Source organism: Rhinopithecus roxellana, chromosome 12 (genome assembly GCF_007565055.1).
Source record: "Rhinopithecus roxellana isolate Shanxi Qingling chromosome 12, ASM756505v1, whole genome shotgun sequence".
NCBI lineage: Eukaryota > Metazoa > Chordata > Mammalia > Primates > Cercopithecidae > Rhinopithecus > Rhinopithecus roxellana.
Window position 1 is genome coordinate 84243341 of NC_044560.1, and position 19251 is coordinate 84262591.

The 19251-nt window shown below is 51.9% G+C and overlaps 1 protein-coding gene across 1 annotated transcript; it reads right to left on the reverse strand.

Annotated features, from left to right (window-relative positions):
* Nucleotides 1–5053: 5053 nt before the first annotated feature.
* A3GALT2 (alpha 1,3-galactosyltransferase 2) lies at nt 5054–17715 on the reverse strand. Its single transcript, XM_010382287.1, has 5 exons — nt 17693–17715; nt 9247–9330; nt 8941–9030; nt 8498–8635; nt 5054–5741 (listed from the first exon to the last, which is right to left on the reverse strand). Exons 1-5 carry the CDS (start codon nt 17713–17715, stop codon nt 5054–5056), a joined length of 1023 nt encoding a protein of 340 aa, XP_010380589.1.
* Between the last annotated feature and the right edge of the window lie 1536 nt (nt 17716–19251).

Consider the following 19251-nt stretch of genomic DNA (forward strand, 5'->3'; position numbering starts at 1 on the left):
AAACCAGAGTGTGTTACTAGCAGAAGAGGAAATGAATGTGTTGTAGCCAAGAACCAGCATATTTTCAGTAATCTCAGGGGCCTCATCTCTTTCTCTGAAATTGGCCTCCCATAGCCTGCTTTGCCATGAAAGGATGGGCTCTGGCAGCCATATTTGTGTCACATGACCCCATTGTAGCCACAGCCAATTGGCCAGGGTGGACACCTGACTCAGTGACTTGATACATAGGTGCAGCCAGTGGTGCATAATGGCTGTCCTGATTTATGTGAGAAAATTGTGCACACCTCTTCCAAGCTCTGCATTCAGTGAGTATGGGTAGCTTGAAATCAGCCACGGTGGGATTTACACCATGGATTTTGGCAAACACTATAAATCAGGGCTTTCTTTTTCCCCCGTCAACTGCTAGACATACACCAGCACACCACCGGATGGAGCTGACTCTCCTGTCAGATTCTCTATTCCATGAATTAGGAACAAGTTAGGAGATGGTAGGTACCTTAACTGGAAAACCCTATAGACTGCGGTTTGGGGTGACTGTGTTGAGCTGGATACAAGCAGAAGAACAAAGCCAGCAGAGAAAGAGCAGAAATGGACCAAGGAGACCAAGAGCTAGTGGTAACCTCTGTTCCTGTCAGTCTTCATCCTCTGGCTATGTTTAATTTCCTGTTTGTTCTCACTTCAGTGAATTTAAGTTGCTAGTGGTATGACATTGCGTTAGTTACTAAATCTGTGCCTGATTTCCTCATATGTAAAATCAGATAAACAGTAGTAACCAACTTACAGTGTGGATGTGAGTATTAAATGAATCAATACCTGTCTAATGTTTAGAACTGGCACATTGTAAGACCCAATATATGCCCATATCGTTATTGCTGTTATTTGCCTTCGCCCTAAGGGATCTATGATTCTTACGATCAGTGATCCCTGACTAAGAGAGCTGAAGATGTTTGGGAATTCCTAGGGGTGGCATTTGAGCTTGCATGGCAAGGTGGGGTGGCTGGGACAGGTGGAGATTTTGCATGTAGCAGTGATGCTCAGGGGACTGAGTCTGATTTTCACCTGCTCACGTGGGGAGTGTGTGAGTGCCACTGTCCCTGGGGGAGCCTCAGGATAGGTGCTGAGGACAGTGTTGATGGTAATGGAGACAGCTGCAGAAGGAGCTTTAGCCCTCTTGTTATTCCTGCTTCAGATCCAAGTCCCTCCGTGCCCACCCCCGCAACCCCTCCTTAGGCCTCTGGGCGCACTAGGAGGGGAGCCATTCCCAAGGGTTGCCTGCCCTGCAGCTTCCTGGAACCCCTCCCTCCTCAAGAAGATCTCCAACAGCGCAAGGCTGCCTCCAGCCCACGCCTTGGAAGCTGCTGAGCACTCCATTTATTCCCCCTTTAAAACAGAAATGACTGGCTGGGTGCAGTGGCTCATGCCTGGAATCCGAGCACTTTCGGAGGCCAAGGCAAGTGGATCCCTTGAGCCCAGGAGTTTGAGACCAGCCTGGGCAACATGGTGAAACCCTGCCTCTACAAAAAACAAACAAAAAGCCTGGTGTGGTGGTGCATGCCTGTAGTCCCAGCTACTTGGGAGGCTGAGGTGGGAGGATCACCGGAGCCCAGGGATGTTGAAGCTGCAGTGAGCCATGATCACATCCACTGCACTCCAGCCTGGGCAACAGAGTGAGATGCTGTCTCAAAAACAAACAAAAAACAGGAAATGACTGTTCTTTGGCAAATCCTTTGCACTCTCTGAACATGCTGGAGAAGGGGGAGGCAGGGAGAGGAAGGCAAGTTATGTTTTCTAGAGCACCACCACAACCCCTGCAGGGAGGGAGACTGGCATCCACATTTCACGCATGAGAAAACTGAGGCCAGCAAAGGTAAGGAACTTGTCTACCCACACACGGTTAGAAGAAGAGCCGGTTCACATCATCTCTTACTGGCTCATGCTCAGGTAATGAATGGCCCAGCAATTGTTAGGGTCTGCATGTGTGGCCCTGAGTGAATGTTGCAGGGTAAGGTGAAGGACGCACATCTTCCCCAGCTCACAGTCAGAAAATAGCCTTATTTTGAGATGGAGTCTCGCACTGTTGTCTGGGCTGGATGGAGTGCAGTGGCATGATCTTGGCTCATTGCAACTTCCGCCTCCTGGGTTCAAGTGATTTTCATGCCTCAGCCTCCCGAGTAGCTGGGATTACAGGTGCGCACCGCCATGCCTGGCTAATTTTTGTATTTTTAGTAGAGACAGGTTTCATCATGCTGGCCAGGCTGGTCTTGAACTCCTGACCTCGTGATCCACCCGCCTCGGCCTCCCAAAGTGCTGCGATTACAGGTGTGAGCCACTGCACCCGGCCACATTGCCTGTTCTGACACATCTGGCCCATTCTCATCTCTAATCCTGAGTCCAGAAGGCCTTCTGGGTTTAGCTAATCTAGTTTATATAGGAGACATTTTGAACTGCTTTTGAGAGGACAGATCTCTCTTACCATCAATGGCTGGACCTGGTAAATAGCAAGAATTGCTGCCCTACCTGGGAGTGGAGGCTATTAAAATGATAATACTACATAAAAGATTCAGGAGAGCCAGAGTGAATTCCCAGTCTCCCAGGGCCCCGGTTTTCCCAAATGTCAGACAAAATCTCAGGGAGTTCAGCGGCTACCTTCCCTATCTTCTTGGCTCTGTGACCACCTTCCTGGGAGCGTCTGACGCCTTCACACTCCTATTCAGAGCCTGTGTTTCCCCACGGGGGATCAGAAGTCTAGACAGCTGCCGTGGATGTGGAAGCTTCCCTCCCAGATACTGTGGCCGAATGTCGCCCTGCTATAGCCCCAAGGCCAGAAAATGTCATTTTGGACTTTGACTGTCTAGGAGAAAAGGCCACAATAACAATTTGGGAATGTCAACTAAAGAATAAAAGGAAGTTTTTAAATAATTAAAGTTAGCCTGTAATCCCAGCACTTTGGGAGGCTGAGACGAGCGGATCACGAGGTCAGGAGATCGAGACCATCCTGGCTAATATGGTGAAACCCCATGTCTACTAAAAATACAAAAAAAATTAGCCGGGCATGGTGGCGGGTGCCTGTAGTCCCAGCTACTCAGGAGGCTGAGGCAGGAGAATGGCGTCAACCCAGGAGGCAGAGCTTGCAGTGAGCCAAGATCGTGCCCAGTTCTGGTGCCTTAGGTCAGATCCAGCAGAGCCAGTGGAGGACATGATAGTACCCACCTGTAGTCCCAGCTACTTGGAGGGCTGAGGTGGGAGAACTGCTTGAGCCCAGGAGGTTGAGGCTGCAGTGAGCTGTGATTGTGCCACAGCATTCCAGCCTGGGCGACACAGTGAGACCTTAAAAAAAGAAAAGGAAGGAAAGGAAATTTAGAGACTAGGGCAGGAGTGGACCTTCAACCCTTACTCCATGCTAAGGGCTTGATCTCTGTCACCATAGCAACCTGTTGAGGTTAGACCATCCTGGCTAATATGGTGAAACCCCGTCTCTACTAAAAATACAAAAAACTAGCCGGGCGAGGTGGCGGGCGCCTGTAGTCCCAGCTACTCGGGAGGCTGAGGCAGGAGAATGGCGTAAACCCGGGAGGCGGAGCTTGCAGTGAGCTGAGATCCGGCCACTGCACTCCAGCCTGGGCGACAGAGCGAGACTCCGTCTCAATTAAAAAAAAAAAAAAAAAAAAAAATTAAAGTTAGTGTTATTTAGAAGTCTTATTGAGGACCATCGACCAAGGCCTATGGCTCAGGAGGAGCTCTTTAGAGAGGTTCTATCAGATGCTTTGAATGTAGTATTTTATTTATTTTATGGAGACAGAGTCTTGCTCTGTTGCTCAGCCTGGAGTGCAGTGGTGCGATCTTGGCTCACTGCAACCTTCGCCTTCCGGGTTCCAGCGATTCTCGTGCCTCAGCCTTCCGAGTAGTTGGGATTACAGGGTGCGCCACCACAGCCTGCTAAGTTTTGTATTTTTAGTAGAGATGGGGTTTCATCATGTTGGCCAGACTGGTCTCAGACTCCTGACCTCAAGTGATCTGTGTGTCTCAGCCTCCCAAAGTGCTGGGATTACAGGCATAAGCCACTATGCCCAGCCTGAATGTGGTATTTTAGTTTAGATATAGGTGGTAAAGCTTTAGTATGCGTAAAATTGTATCTAAGTTTGTGTGTAAGAGTGTATCTGGTTATAGTTTATAGAAGCACAATCACTAACCCCGACTGACATTATCTTATATGGAGATATATCTAGAGTCACTTATTTTTTCAGGGAATATAGTGACTCCGGTAAGGGACGTGGGGAGCTGTGTTTTTTGTTTTGACATCTATATGCTGTCAGTCAGGGTTTTGTGAAATTATGCTGGCAAAGGAAAGGAGCAAACATGGCTTCTTATGTTTGCTACTTTGTCTCACAGTACAGGAATAATTTATCATAATATTACTGAAATATGTACAAACCATGCTTATGGGCAGGGGAGGTAAAAGGGCAGAGCCAATGACGGGGTGCCACCTGTATTTCTTCCTGTAGCTCCTGCCCAGACATCCCGAGGGGCCAGCCACGCCTCTCCAGCTGCTGACATCACAGGGACTCAGACCCTCTGTGTCCTTGGGCAGTTATGTTTCCTCTTTGTGTCTCAGTCTCCTCATTTAAAAAGTGGGGGTGCAGATGGGACTAAAACATCTCCAGAGGCACCAGCTGCATTCTGCAGGCTCAGGGGTGAAAGGTCTACAGGCTGATCGCTCGAGGCATTACTGCAGTTGTGCCTCGCTCACTGCTAAGCTAAGGGAAGGGGATTTTTCTCTTGAACCGAGGAGCTCCCCAAAGGCGAGGAGCTCCTCCTCCTACTCCCACTCCCACGGACGGGCGCACACGAAGCGGGTAGGGCTTTTGCATCCAGTATCTCTCTGCCCTCCAGAGCGCCATCAGCGTCCAGAAGGGCCCCGCCCGGTTTCAGGATCTCTTCTCTCGTGACTCCCACTCCATACCTTCCCCAGGCCAAAGACGCCCGGAGCGGGAGCTGGGCCAGGCCGGCTGGGCCCGCGGAAGAGTCGGAGGGCCAGGAGCCCGCGGCGGCGGCGCTAGTCCCGCAGCAGCCGGTACTCCTTGGGGGCCCAAAGCAGTCGTGGGCGGCGGATCTCGGCCCGCGGGCCGAGGTCCGGGCTCCAGCAGAACTCGGGCGACAGCACCTTGGCGGGCTTGTGCAGCCAGAAGAACTTGTTGAGGTGGCTCTCGTCGTGCCAGCGCGCCTCCAGGCCGCGCGCGCGGTCCCAGGCCAGACCCCGCGCACAGTGCGCCGTCAAGTCGCGCAGCGCCGCCACGCTGCCCCCGAACACCGCCGCGTGGTAGTAGAAGTCGCCCTCGCCCCGCGCCATCACGGCGGCCGAATGCGCGTCGCGCTCGAAGGGCAGCAGCCACCGCGGCCAGTGGTAGTGCCAGGAGTGCAGCTGCGCCACCGACTCGGCCAGCGCCTCGGGCCCAAAGGTGCCGCTAAAGTGCTGGTCCACGTCCATGCAGAACACGAAGTGCGCTTCGCGGCCCAGCCGCCCGCCCAGCGCCGCGTGCAACGTGCGCATGCGCGCCATAGACACGTCCTGCCAGCGCCGCTCGCGCACCACGCGCTCCACGCGCAGCCGCCGTCCGGGGCCCAGCGCCACGCGGGGCACCGCTCCCGGCCGCTCGGTGAACACGTAGTACACCACTCTCTGGCCCGCCATGAAGTGCTGCTCCGCCGTCAACAGGAAGCGCTCCAGGTACTTCTCCAGGTACCTAAGGGCACGGCGCCACGGTCAGCCTGAGAGTGAAGCGAGGTGGGGCCGGCTTCCCCACCCCACCGCACCCCCACCCCCACCCCCACCGCACCCTCACCCCCACCCCCACCCCACCCTTACCCCCACCTCATCCCACCCCGCCCAACCCTCACCCCCACCCCTGCCCCACCCAGCTCTCACCCCACCCGTCACCCCCACCTCACACCACCCAACCCTCACCCCCAGCCTAACCTCACCCCACTCCAGCCTCACCCCTACCCCTACCTCAGCCCACCCAACCCAAGCTCACCCCCGCCTCACCCCCACCGCCGCCCCACCCAGCCCTCACCCCACCCCACTCCCACCCCACCCCCACCCCAACCTCACTTCACCTCACCCCTACTGCACCCCAACCTCACCCACCTCACCCCCACCCCAACCTTACCCCCACCCCACCAGTGCTGCCTGGTCCTCCCCACACCCGGCCTTGAACTCCAGACCCTCCAGCCCTAGCATCTTTCAACTTAGATGGGGCAGGGCGGGTTGGACTGAAGATGCTTGCAAATTGCCTGCCAATCCTGCCTCATACTGGCCCTTTGGAGGACTGGCAGCATTTCTCTCTTTAGAGCTCTGAGCCTCCATTTAAAAGTCCCAGAACTTGGGTGCTGCCATGAGTGAGGAAGCCTGAGGTGGCCCCATCAGTCTTCAGCAGTTGGTCTCCCAGCTGAGACCCAGGTATTTGAGAGCATGAGAAGAGGAGCCCTTCCTGCTGAACCCTGTCTGAATTACTGACACACAGAATTATTATTATTATTGAGAGTTTTGCTCCTGTTGCCCAGGCTGGAGTGCAGTGGCGCCATCTCAGCCCACTACAACCTCTGCCTCCCGGCTTCAAGCGATTCTCCTGCCTCAGGCTCCCGAGTAGCTGGGATTACAAGTGGCCACCACCATGTCCGGCTGATTTTTTGTATTTTTAGTAGAAGTGGGGTTTCACCATGTTGGCCAGGCTGGTCTCGAACGCCTGACCTCAGGTGATCCACCTGCCTCGGCCTTCCAAAGTGCTGGGATTACAGGCATAAGTTACTGTGCCTGGCCTTCCACAGAATTATTTTATGAGCTATAATAATAAGCTATTTTAAGTCACTGTCTTTCACTGTATAGATAACGAGGCCACCTGGAATATTGTATGAACAGACCTTGGGATCCTAGGATTTTAAAATAATAGTAATAGTGCCTAATAATACTTTGAACTTTTATCATGTGGCAGCCACTGCTTTCTAAGTCAATGTGCATTGTCTCATCTAAAGAGCGTTAGAAACTTGTATGTGCCATTGGTAAGTGCTTGAGCCAGGATTTGAACCAAGCGTGGCCCTGGAACCTGTACCTTTACTTGCACTTGCTCTATTCCTGGTGACTGGGAAATGGGAATCAGAGACTTAGGCAATCTCACATCTAGGAGTGTTGGACTCAGAATCTTGGAGCTCAGGACCTCAGTATCCCAGATTTTTCTGTACCTTGACATTGACCCCTAGGGCTGGGGCAGGAATGCCCTAGTCAGCATGGGTGATGGAAGTGGGAGCACCAAGGCCCTGGGAGAGGTCAAGGCCCAAGTAGCCCAACAGTTCTGCCCACCTGGTCCATGGGTCAACCCTTGGTCCTTTTCAGCCCCTTGCCTGTCAGTGGCACTCCTTGCTTTCTCTCTCTTGTAGGATGTGGGGGACAGAGTTCGAGGAGTCTTGAACAGTTGTATGGGGTATCTGTTGACAAAATTCCTTCCCCATCCTTTTGAGTATCTCTTCCTGAATGGGAGGTTCTCACCACCTTCCCAAAGCCACTAGTTCTGTTTTTAGAAATGCTTCTTTTAGTTGCCCGAAACTAGGTTATGGGATCTGACTGCCACTGTCAGCCAAGAGTCCCCTTTGTGTCACTTGAGGAAGGTGGACACCCAGCTTAGGCACTCCCTGTCATCCGTAGTGGGGAGGTCAGTGTTCCTGACATTTCTTCTCTTGACCTCCTTTCCTGTAGTGATTCTGTCCTGTGCCCTCCACAGTCACCTGTTCCCTCCAGTCACCTGTTCCCATGGCTACTCCCTCGACTTGGTCTTCACCAATGTCTGTCCCACGCTGTAAGGACCTCGTTCTTCTAGCTCACTTACTGTGATTACCATCCCCAACCCAAAACAGTCCTACCTCACTGAATCTCTAATCTGGTGACCCTACCACTTTCTCAGTATTTGTCACCCCCCTTTCCTCTCTTCACTTCCCTCTGCCCAGTTCAGATTCACTCCCTTGCAATCCTTCAGCTCCCCAGCCCCTCTCCCTTCATCAGACTTGCTTGGCACCTGCCCCCCGCAATCCTGTGTACGTGCACCTGAGCTGCTGACCTCCAATGGGCCCCTACTGCAGTGAATCATCCCTCTACTTACCCAGTCACACTCCCCTCCTCTCACCACTCTCACCTGAAAGATACCATCATTTTCTCACTACAAAACTAGTGTCTCCAGATGGATCAGCCCCAGCCCCTAGGCAGGTCCCTTCCAGATGTGGTTCTAGAACAGCCCTGGCTGCCTGTGTTGGGTGGGCTCTACCAGGGAGGAGGAGAAGGGTGGTCAGTCCTGTGCTCACCTGGGGGTGTGGGGCAAGAAGTGCTGTCTTTGCTTCTCGCTTCACTTTGGGATCCCATGGCACAGGGGAGCAGGGTCCCCGCCCCCTCCATTACATGCACACCCTTCCCACTCACAGCTTTGACAGCACTGCTCCCCTTCCCAGGCCTTACCTGCCTACAGCAAAGACAGTCAGCCCAATGGTGAGGTTCTGCTGTGTAGCCTCTTGCTTGGCCACATCTGGGTCGAAAGTGCCATCCCAAATAATGGGAGCCCCCCAGGGGGTACAGGTCAGAACTTCAGGCCGGGCCCTGGCCAGGGCAGGGATGGGAAATAGCTCCATTCATCCACCCACTTGGTGCGTGTTCACTACCACCTCCCCAGTGCTGAGCCCTAGGGACCCGTAGACCGATGAGACCTAGTTGCTGCCCCTGGAAGCCTCCAGCTCAGAGCAACACAGAGGACTGGGAGGTGTGTGGCCCGATGGGGCTGCCGGGCTTGGTGGCAGAGTGCCTGACTCTGCTGGGGTGGGAGATGTGTGGAGGGCAGGGACATGGGGCAGAGCTCCATAGGGTTTGGGGGTGCCCTTGGAGTAGGAGGGCTGGGAGCTTCTTACCAGGGATGCAGGGCACCTGTGAAGTTGTCTGTCAGCAGGGACATTGTGGCGGAAGGGCAGACGCCCATGGGGATGAGGGCTTCCAGATGCCTGTGGCGGGTTGTGGCGGGAGGGGGGCAGCCGTGAGAAGCATGTCAGCCTGGCCAGGAGCCCTCTGGCTTTGCTTCTTACAAGGAGAGAGAGCTCACAAGGACACTTGAGCTGAGCTAGCTTCTGCCCTCCATCCCTCAAGGAGGCACTTAGACAGATCCCCTTTAAACCTGAATCTGTGGTCCCACCTCAAGTGCTGGGGAAAGGGGCTTGTACCTGAATTTAGGTAGGCCATACAGAAACAGGCCTAAGAGGCCAAGTGCAAGTAGGATCTGCCGCCAGAAGATTCTCTTCCAGGCCCTGGGGGCGGGAAGGGGGCATCAGTAACTCATTTATATTATAGACAAATATTTATATGCACACATACATGAAAAGTCTTTCCTATTTCTGGCCACCCAGTTCCTCTGCATGAAGGTAGCCAGTGTTACCAGTTTCTTGTGCAGGGGCATGAACTTGGGCAGGTTGGGGGGATAATAACATTAGGGGTTGGGGTACTTATCCTGGGTGGAAGGTGGGACTGACCTTGGACAGGAGAGGCCAGGAGAGGATGCACAGGTGTTTGTGGCTCCATGACTGGGAGTGTTTTTTTTTGTTTTTTGTTTTTTTAAGAGACAGCCTCACTCTGTCACCCAGGCTGAAGTCTTGTGGTGTGATCACAGCTCACTGCAGCCTTGAACTCCTGGGCTCAAGCTATCCTCCCGCCTCAGCCTCCTGTGTAGCTGGGACTATAGACACCTAATTTTTTTTTTTAAGAGATGGGGTCTTGCTATGTTGCCCAGGCTTGTCTCCACCTTGGCTCAAACAATCTTCCTGTGTCAGTCACTGGGAGTTAAGAGCTGTCTGGGACTTAGAGAAGAGTTACTGGGCTGGCTGTGGTCAGAGACCAGGTGTCTGTGGTGGCTGCAGTCACCAGGCCAGGTGAACTCCTCCAAGAAGAGCTCAGCAGCCCACTTCCTGGCTCAAAAGAGGTGGGCTTTGGGATTTGTCGACAGTTCATTGTTTTCCAGGAAGGGCCCCAAATGCCGAGAATCTTAATAAGCTCCTTCTGGGGAGCTCACTCCAATGTCCTCCCACCTTCCTGAGTACTCACATATCTAGGGCAACTGCAGCCACACAGTAAGGAGCACAGACACAGGGGCCAGAGCCCTGGGTTCGAATCCCAGCTCCACTACTCATTAGCTGTGTGACCCTGGGGCAAGGTCTGGTCCTCTGCACATCAGTCTCATCTATAGGATGGGGTAATAACACCTGCCTTAGGGCTGTCATTGCCTTCACACAAGCTAATTGATGAGAACAAGGCCTCTCATGTTGCGATAGTTCACTCAGCTTTAGCTAGTGATGCCCATTCTTCCTGAACACACCCGGATCATCCCCTGGGCAGCCTTCTCACTCCACTCCCATCCGTCCTTCCTTCCTCCCTTTGAGACTCTGTAGCCCAGGCTAGCGTGCAATGGCACAATCTCAGCTCACTGCAACCTCTGCCTCCTGGGTTCAAGTGATTCTCCTTCCTCAGCCTCCCGAATAGCTGGGATTACAGGTGTCCACCACCTTGCCTGGCTAATTTTTGTATTTTTAGTAGAGATGTGGCTTCGCCATGTTGGCCAGGCTGGTCTCAAACTCCTGACCTCAGGTGATCTACCCGCCTTGGCCTCCCAAAGTGCTAGGATTTCAGGCATGAGCCACCATGCCTGGCCTACAAATCCTTTCAAAACCTGGCTCCCCTGGTCTGTTTCAAGAAGCCTGCCAACCTCAGACCCTCCTGCCCCTGCCTCTCCTGCTGCCCCCACGTAACCGTTCCTTAGCAGGTGTGTCTAGTAAAGAGTGCTGCGAACTGCCTTGCAGGTGTGTGGATCCACCTGGGCACTGTCTCCAAGCACAGCCCCTCCTCCAGTTCACTGCGCCAAGCCAGAAACCTGGGTGCACCCTGACCCCTCCTGCTTTGCACCTGCTGTCTGCTTTCAGTCCCAGGTTGACCTGGTCTCCTTGATCTCTGCTCCTCCTGCTCTTCCCCGTGCCCCACAGTGACCCTGGCCTGCTCCTCTGTCACGGGATCATTGCAGCAACACTCTTCATGCTCCTGGTCACTTCCTCCACAGCCCCAGAGTCATCTCATAACAAGTCAACCTGCCTTAACAGTTTCCACGTCACACAAACAGGTAAATCCTTAAAGAAGAAGTGCATTTAGTAGGCAAATATATGGAAAAATGTTCACTCTCACTGGTAATCAAAGATATACAAATTAGAACAAGGTGGTATGTTTTGCCTAAAAAACGAGCACTTTAAAAAAAAGATATAATGGGGCTGGGAGGGGCTTGTGCATGTAATCCCAGTGTTTTGGGAGGTCAAGGCAGGAGAATTGCTTGAGGCCAGGAGTTTGAGATCAGCCTGGGCAACAGAGCAAGACCCTGCCTCTGCAAAAAATTAAAAAATTAGCCAGAGTTGGGCGCAGTGGCTCATGCCTGTAATCCCAGCACTTTGGGAGGCCAAGCGAGTGGATCACGAGGTCAAGAGATCGAGACCATCCTGGCCAACATGGGGAAACCCCGTCCCTACTAAAAATACAAAAATTAACTGGCCATGGTGGCGCACATCTGTAGTCCCAGCTACTTAGGTGGGTGAGGCAGGAGAATCGCTTGAACTTGGGAGGCGGAGGTTGCAGTGAGCTGAGATTGTGCCACTGCAGTCCAGCCTGGTGACAGAGCAAGACCTTGTCTCAAAAAAACAAACACAAAACAAAAAAAATTAGCCAGATGGTATGCACCTGTAGTTCCAGCTATTCAGGAGGCTGAGGCAGGAAGATCGCTTGAGCCCAGGAGTTACAGGTTACAGTGAGCTATGATCATGCCACTGGACTCCAGCCTGGGTCACAGAGGTAGACTCTGTCTTGATTTAAAAAATAAAAGGCATAATGAGAATAGCTAAGCTGCAAGAATGCAGTGAGATCGGCGCTGTTACACTTTCTGGTGGGAGTGTAAATTGCCACAGCCTTTTGGAAAGCTACTTAGCTATGGGAATTGAAAGTGTTCAATATTCATCCACTTTGATTCAGTAATTCCCAGCTTCTGGGAATCTGTTCAAAGGAGATAATCTTCAGAATGAGAAAAGTTTATGCGTAAAGATGTTCATCAGTTTCTGTTAAGTCGTGCATTCAACATCTATTTATTGGACACAAGCTCAGCATCGAACACTGTGCTAAGTCAGGGATTCAGAGGGGAACGGGACACAGACCCTGTCTTCAGGGTGTGGAGGCAGGAAGATGTGGGTGTGGTGGGTGAGGGAGTGAGGGAGTGGATCACATGACAGACTGAAGACAGATGTGTGGAACACGGCACAATGAATGCTGTGATTGGGAGCAATGCCGGGTGCTGTGAGGCAAATTGGAGGGTAGCACCTGAGCCTTGGTAGATGAAGAGGTCGTTGGGGCCTCCTGGAGGAGGAGTTGACTTCTAAGCTAGGACCTAAAAAATTATTAATAGAAGTTCTTCAGGTGAAGAAGGCGTGGAAGGGGAAGAGAGGTCCATGGAAAAGAAACAACAGTGTGCAAAAGTGAGGAAGCCTCACTCCTGGAATGTCTGTGGAACTGCAGGGTGGAGGGTAGTAGCAGATGAGAAGGGAGGGATGAGGCTGCAGAGGTGAGCTGGGGCCAAGTCACCCGGGGCCCACATTTTAGGCCCGGGGAATTGGACTTCATCTTGAGGGTCATGGGGAGCCCTGAAAGGTATTTCCTCTGGGAGTGAATCAGTCAGATTTTTATTTGAAAAAAGAAAACCTCCACAAACCCTGAAGTAGTCCAGCTGCAATCTGGAGCCTGGCCATGGTGAGGTGGCAGGGAGGAGACTGCTGGAGGCAGGAAGATGAGTTAGGTGCCAGCCCCTGGGAGGTATTAGGGGCAACACCAGGGAGTTGGCAGCTGGATGGAGAGGAATAGGTGGTGAGGGGCTGTCGAGGAGGGCACATGGGCAAGACTTGGCCATGGATTGGAGGGACGGGGCTGGGGGACCAGAAAGGAGAAGATGCCTGGTTGTCTGGTTGGAGGAAGGGAGCTGGAGCCCAGAAGGCAGGCAGGCTCAGGAGAAAGTTCTGGGATTTACCAGGAGGGCAGGGATGTCATGGAGGAGAGGGAGAGAGGACAGAGGGAGAGGAGGCCAGCGCCGAGGTGGCAGTGGGAGGAAGACTGAGCAGGTAGAGGACTTAGGGACAGGCACATGGGTTGGGTGGGAGTGGGGCTGTCTTTCCAGAAGTCGGGCTGTAAGGAGGAAAGAGATGGGGTGGCAACTGGAGGGCACAGGGTGGTTGTATTAATGGGTGCGTGCTTGTTTCCCTTACACAAGCAAGACTTGAGCTTGGTCGAATGCTGCCTGGAAAACACCCATGGAGAAGGCGTTTTGGGTCACAGGGAGAGGCATTATCTGAGCTGCTCAAATACAACTGAAGAAGGCTCTAGTGTCCAGCCGAAGGGACTGGCTAAATAAATGTGTTAGGAAGACTCTGCAGTCATATAGAAAAATTCCCACACAGGAACATTAAAGGAAGAAAGCAGGATCTAAAATTGATGTGCACTCTGATTGCAATTAGCAAGAATAAAAACATGCACCAGAAAATAAGACTAAAAGGAAGAATGTGCAATAAAATTAGTGTCTTATTTTCTCTGTAATTGTCTTTACTGTATTTACAGTATGTTGCTTCTTTAATGAAGGAAAAATTCAAAGTTAGCAATTTACACACACACAAAATTTAGGTTATTTTGTGGCTTCTTGCTGACTGCAGTACACCGTCCACATCTCTTAACCATGCCTGAGAAGCCTTCCAAGTCCAGCCCCTCCGCCGTAACACTGTCAGTGCCCACAGCCCCTGGCAAGCTTGCCTGCAGCTAGGAATGGAGACTCTGCGGTGACTAGTCCCAGGATGTTCCTGTAGCCTTCTCTGAAAAAGCAAACTAATGCAACAACCTCAGGGTTCGTTAGTGGGGAACTGGACGAATGAATTAGGCATATCTATACAGGTGTGTTACCTTTATCCAAAAGTTTGTACCAAAAGAGTTTTGGATTTTAGACTTTTTTGGAGTTTTGAATATTTGCATTGTATTTACTGACTAAGTATCCCTAATCTGGAAATCTGAAATTCAGAATGCTCCAGTGGGAGCATTTCCTTTGAATGTCCTGTCGGTGCTCAAAAAGTTTTGGATTTTAGAGGGTATAGGATTTCAGATTTTTGGATGAGGGGTACTCAACTTGTATAATGGAGATCAACATGGCTATTGAAAAGGGTGAGGTAGATTTATATGTACTCTCTGGAAAAGAGACCCTAATGTGTTAAGGCGAAAAGAAAGGAACAACTAATATGAAGAGGTAGACCTTGCTTCTGGCAGGGCGTAGCGCCTGTGCCTGTGTACCCGAGCCTTTGCAGTCATGTATGGCCGCATCTTTCATGATGTGTAGGAAGAGATCTGGAATAGCATCATCCAGTGGAAGTATAATGTGAGCCACATATGTAATTTAAACATTTCTAGTAGCCACATTAAAACAGTGAAACAGGTGTAAATTTGGATGTGCTGGGTTAAATAAAAGTGTTGTTACAAATAATTTAATTCCCCACATGCAGTCCATCAGCAAACCCTGTGGGTGCTCCCACTCACTGTCCTCCGTCCCCCCACTCACTCTTCCCCCATCCTCCCATTCACTCTCCCCATCCTGTGTTCTCAGCGATTGATCCCAGTGAGCCAAGTGGGACCCTTGCTTTCTCTCCTGACAGCCAAGTTGTTGCTTTTGCCTCCTCCCTAGTGCCCAAAACTCCCCTCCTGGCCTCTCTCACTGTCCTATTCATGCCTCCTTGTTTCTAATCTGGATTCCTATAACAGTCTCTTGACCCTGTTTCCATCTTTTACTCTTCACCATGAAGTCTCCTAGGCTTCCGCACCTCTGTATTCCACTCTGATTGCTCTCTTCCTCCCATCAGCTAACAAGTTCTGCATCATTCCTCAGCACCCAGCTTCCTCCTGTCTGAAACCGGCCTTGACATCTCCTCCTCTTAGGTCCCTCCCCCAGGTTGTGCCTCTGTCCATTTCCCAGACCTCTCCTCTAGTACCTGCCAAGCGATGCTAGGGACTGTCTGCCCCACTAGGCTCGAAGTTTCTCTGTTTCGCCAGCCTTTATATTCCTGGTGCCAAATCCCAGAGCCTGCCTTATAATTCATGCTATTGATAAGTATTTGTTCAGCAAATGAATGAAACAATGAATGAGTTATTTGTGTTCATTCTCTCTTCCAAGTGAACTGGTACTCCTTTGCTGAAAACTCCATTTTCTTCAGGATTAAGTCTGCACTCCTTACGCATAATGCCAGACACTTACTGAGACGGATACTTGGCCAAATGTATTTTGTGCCTGTCCTGTTAAAGGCACACCACAGCCCCTTGAAGGAGATGCTGTACTTATCTCTACTTTACACATGAGGAAACTGAGGCTTAGAAAGGTTAATTCACTGGCTTAGGGTTGCAGTTGCTCAGGGGAGAAAGCAGGGGTCCATTTGGGTCACTGGGATCAACCGCCGAGAACATAGAAGGCAAGATCAAGGAAATGCAAACTGCAACTTGAGAAGCACTGAGTCGGGACAGCCAGGTGAACACCGCTGTCCAGGGCACACACAATACCTGAGGGCAGCACTTAGCAAGGGTGCTGGGCCAGGGTCACTGTGTGAGAGAGGACACACAGAGGCCTGGAGCGGATCTCAGTGACATCTCACCTCTGCAAGGCTGGGTGGCCTCATTGGTGTGAATCAGATGCACCACATCTTCTTTTAGGAGTAGGTTTGGTTCCCTCCCTCTGTGCTACACACATACTAACTCAGGTGGGGCCTGGTTTTCATTTTCTTCCATAAAGGGAAAATTAAGGTCCAGAAAGTGAAAAGAACTACCCAGAGTCCTGTAGGCCAGTGGTGCACCTGCACACGTGGCCTGCACTCCAGCAGCAGGAGAGGAGGCAGCACATGGGACGTTCGTTCTTGCCTAGGGGCTCCCTGTCAGCTCAGGGTCCTGCCAGCCATTCCCTGCCTTCTGGGACACCAGGCTTTCCATTCCCTAGTTCTACCCTCTGGGGATCAACTAATCAGTTTGTTTCTCCTCCAGTAAGTATCCGTGTTCTTTTTTTTTTTTTTTTTTTTTGAGACAGAGTCTTGCTCTGTCGCCCAGGCTGGAGTACAGTGGCCGGATCTCAGCTCACTGCAAGCTCCGCCTCCCGGGTTTACGCCATTCTCCTGCCTCAGCCTCCCGAGTAGCTGGGACTACAGGCGCCCGCCACCTCGCCCGGCTAGTTTTTGTATTTTTAGTAGAGACGGGGTTTCACCGTGTTAGCCAGGATGGTCTCGATCTCCTGACCTCGTGATCCGCCCGTCTGGGCCTCCTAAAGTGCTGGGATTACAGACTTGAGCCACCGCGCCCGGCCAGTATCCGTGTTCTTTAGGTGAAAAGCCTACTGCAAGTTTTCAGGGCGCACCTTCAATAGGCATTTGCCGTTTCTGTTGTTTATACTTTTACCAAGGCATTTGCACAGGGGGTAAGGTGTGGGCTTGGGCTTTGAGTAGAACTGTCGGATTCCCCAGCCAGAGCTTCCAGCATGGCATTTGGGCTCTATTTGACCTGGGCCTAGCTCAACCCTGAGGCTCATCTCACAAGGTTCTCAGCCCTGTTATTTCTCCCTGTGGGCTTGGCTGCTTCCCTTCCCACTCTGTTCAGCTCGTCTGAGCTCCTGGATGGTTGGCTGCAGCTGGGCTCCTCCACCTCCAAGAAGCCTGGTCAAACCCTGTACTGGGAGCTGGCAAGGCTGCCTCTGGAGGTGCACTGTGGGAGGTATGTGAGGTACTGCGTAAAGTACTACAGGAGCAGGAAAAGGCTGGAGGGCTTTCTCCCCCTCTGTGGCTGTCCCACCCTCTTCACCAGCCTCCTCCCAACCAGGGAAGAGCAAACCGATGCTTATTCTGGGCTCTGGGCCTCAGCCAGGGCACAAAGGCAGAGTTGGTCTTGTGAACTCCTGTGGTCAGGCCTGGAAGGGTGCTGAGACCCAGGACTGGGTGGGACCCCAGCTCCTCCTGCCCCTCCTGTGCCCCAGCTTGGGAACCCATAGTCTGTGGAGGCCCCTGACCAGCCCACTCCTCCATATTTCTTGTTCAGATTCTACCTGCAGAAGGTGGTCCCTCAAGCTCCACCCTGTGCCCTGTTGCCCACTCTCCTTGGCTTCAAGAAAGGGTTAAAGATCAGCCATTAGGTCTTAAGGGGGCACAGGTTCCTAGTCCTGGACTATCAGTCCTAGTGGAGATAGAGGGAGCCCTCAGTTATAGTCGGGGAGGGAATGTAGCCCGGGTCTCTGCTTTCCAGCTTGCTAAGGGGGTTTGGAGTTAAGGGAAGCAAGGGGAGTCCAGCTTTTCATTGGCTACAAAATCTTGCAGAATACAGCCTTCCCCACCCCTGTGTCCATGCACACGGATTGTCTTTCTTCTCCTGGGGCAATGTCCCCTCTTGGAGTCACCTTTCCCCAGGACCGGAGGCCTCAGCTGGTATTCCCGGGCTGGCTCTGGTGCCTCTCCTTGGTACTGTTTTAGCCATCAGACTGGATCCCTCTTAGCTCAGCTGAACCCAGGCTTTCTTCCTCTCCACACCATTGTCCCCACTCACCTGAGTCCCTCCTTGAGAGCCATATGGGGAAGTAGGTAGGATGGCCTGGAGCAGACTTTCCCAGCTCAGAGCCGGGGAAGAAATGGCCTGTTCCTGGAGACCTGGACCAAGCAGCTTCTCCCCCTTTACCTCAGGAGTTGCACTCACAGGAGCAGTCAGGATGGACTGCCTGGGAGGGACCTGCCAGGGGTGCGACCTTTTGGGGGAAGCTGGCCCCAAGGTGGAGTGGGGCTGGCAACCCTTTTGGGACCAATCACCTGGAAGAGGGTGGGTCTGAGTAGGCCAGTTCTGGTTGGCTGGAGGCTCTGTCATTTTGTACAGACTCCTCTTCCCTCCACAGGGGAAGTGTCTTTGGTTCTTGGGAGTGGCTGGGGATCAAGGTATGGTGTTTGCACCCAGGAAAGGCCCTGTTCTGCACGGAACCTCAGCCAGATCTGAAGGGCACTCGGCACCTGTGACCTTGAACAGTTCACCTAGTGGAGCCCTTTACCTTCTCAGTAGAATGGTGTATGTACACCAGTCACCCAGGAGAGAACCACGTAAGATCCTGGATGTCGAACCGTTGTGATTTACTCTGGGCAGTGCTTTTTAAAGTTCGAGTTGTGACCTATCTGAGGGTCGTGTAATGAGTTCAGTGGGTCATGACCAAGATTTTAAAAATATGAAAGGAATACAATAGAAAAGAAAATATTCTGTATTGTACATAAGGGTAGGTTTTGTTTCATGAAATGTTTGTTTCAGTTGATAGATATTGAAGTGTGTATATGAGGTTGGGAAATATTTCTTTAAATTGTGGATCATGATGGAAATAGGTTTGTGAAATTCAGTGTAAAGTGTAAACAACAGGAATAGCAAATGCCTATTGCAGGTGTGTCCTGCAAACTTGCAGTAGGTTGGAGCTTTTCATCTCAAGAAGATGGATACTTACTGGTGTGAATCAAATTCACCACATCTTTAAGGAGTAGGTTTGGTTCCCTTCCTCTTTGCTACACACATAACTAACTCAGGTGGGGCCTGGTTTCCATTTTCTTCCATAAAGGGAAAATTAAGGTCCAGAAAGTGAAAAGAACTGCCCAGAGTCCTATAGGCCAGTGGTGCACCTGCACACGTGGCCTGCACTCCAGCAACAGGAGAGGAGGCAGCACATGGGGCATTCGTTCTTGCCTGGGGGCTCCCGAGGGCTCACTCCCCAATCTCAGCATCCTCCTCCTCCCCTGTCAGCTCAGGGTCTTGCCAGCCATTCCCTGCCTCCTGGGACACCAGGCTTTCCAGTCCCTAGTTCTACTCTCTGGGGATCAACTAATCAGTGTGTTTCTCCTCCAAGAAAGTTACATTTTCATAGGCTTTCCAGAGGAGTTATTAAGATGTGAGTGTTGGTTCTTGAAAGTTACTTTCAAGTAAGTAATCATCCTTTAGAGATTGTCATTCAGTAGGTTATGGCCTGACCCTCAAACCACCCCCATCTCTGCTTTGTTTTAAAAGTAGAGTTTTGTCTGTCACCTCGGTTGGGGGTACAGTGGTGCAATCATAGCTCACTGCAGCCTTGAACTCTCCGGCTG

Excerpts from the sequence above, each read along its gene's own strand:
- A3GALT2 (XM_010382287.1), bottom strand. The coding sequence starts at position 17,715 with ATGGCTCTCAAGGAGGGACTCAG. Across the intron at positions 8,636-8,940 it reads ACAGGTGCCCTGCATCCCTG|GGCCCGGCCTGAAGTTCTGA; the intron begins GTAAGAAGCTCC and ends TGCCCTGGCCAG. Across the intron at positions 5,742-8,497 it reads ACTGTCTTTGCTGTAGGCAG|GTACCTGGAGAAGTACCTGG; the intron begins GTAAGGCCTGGG and ends CCGTGCCCTTAG.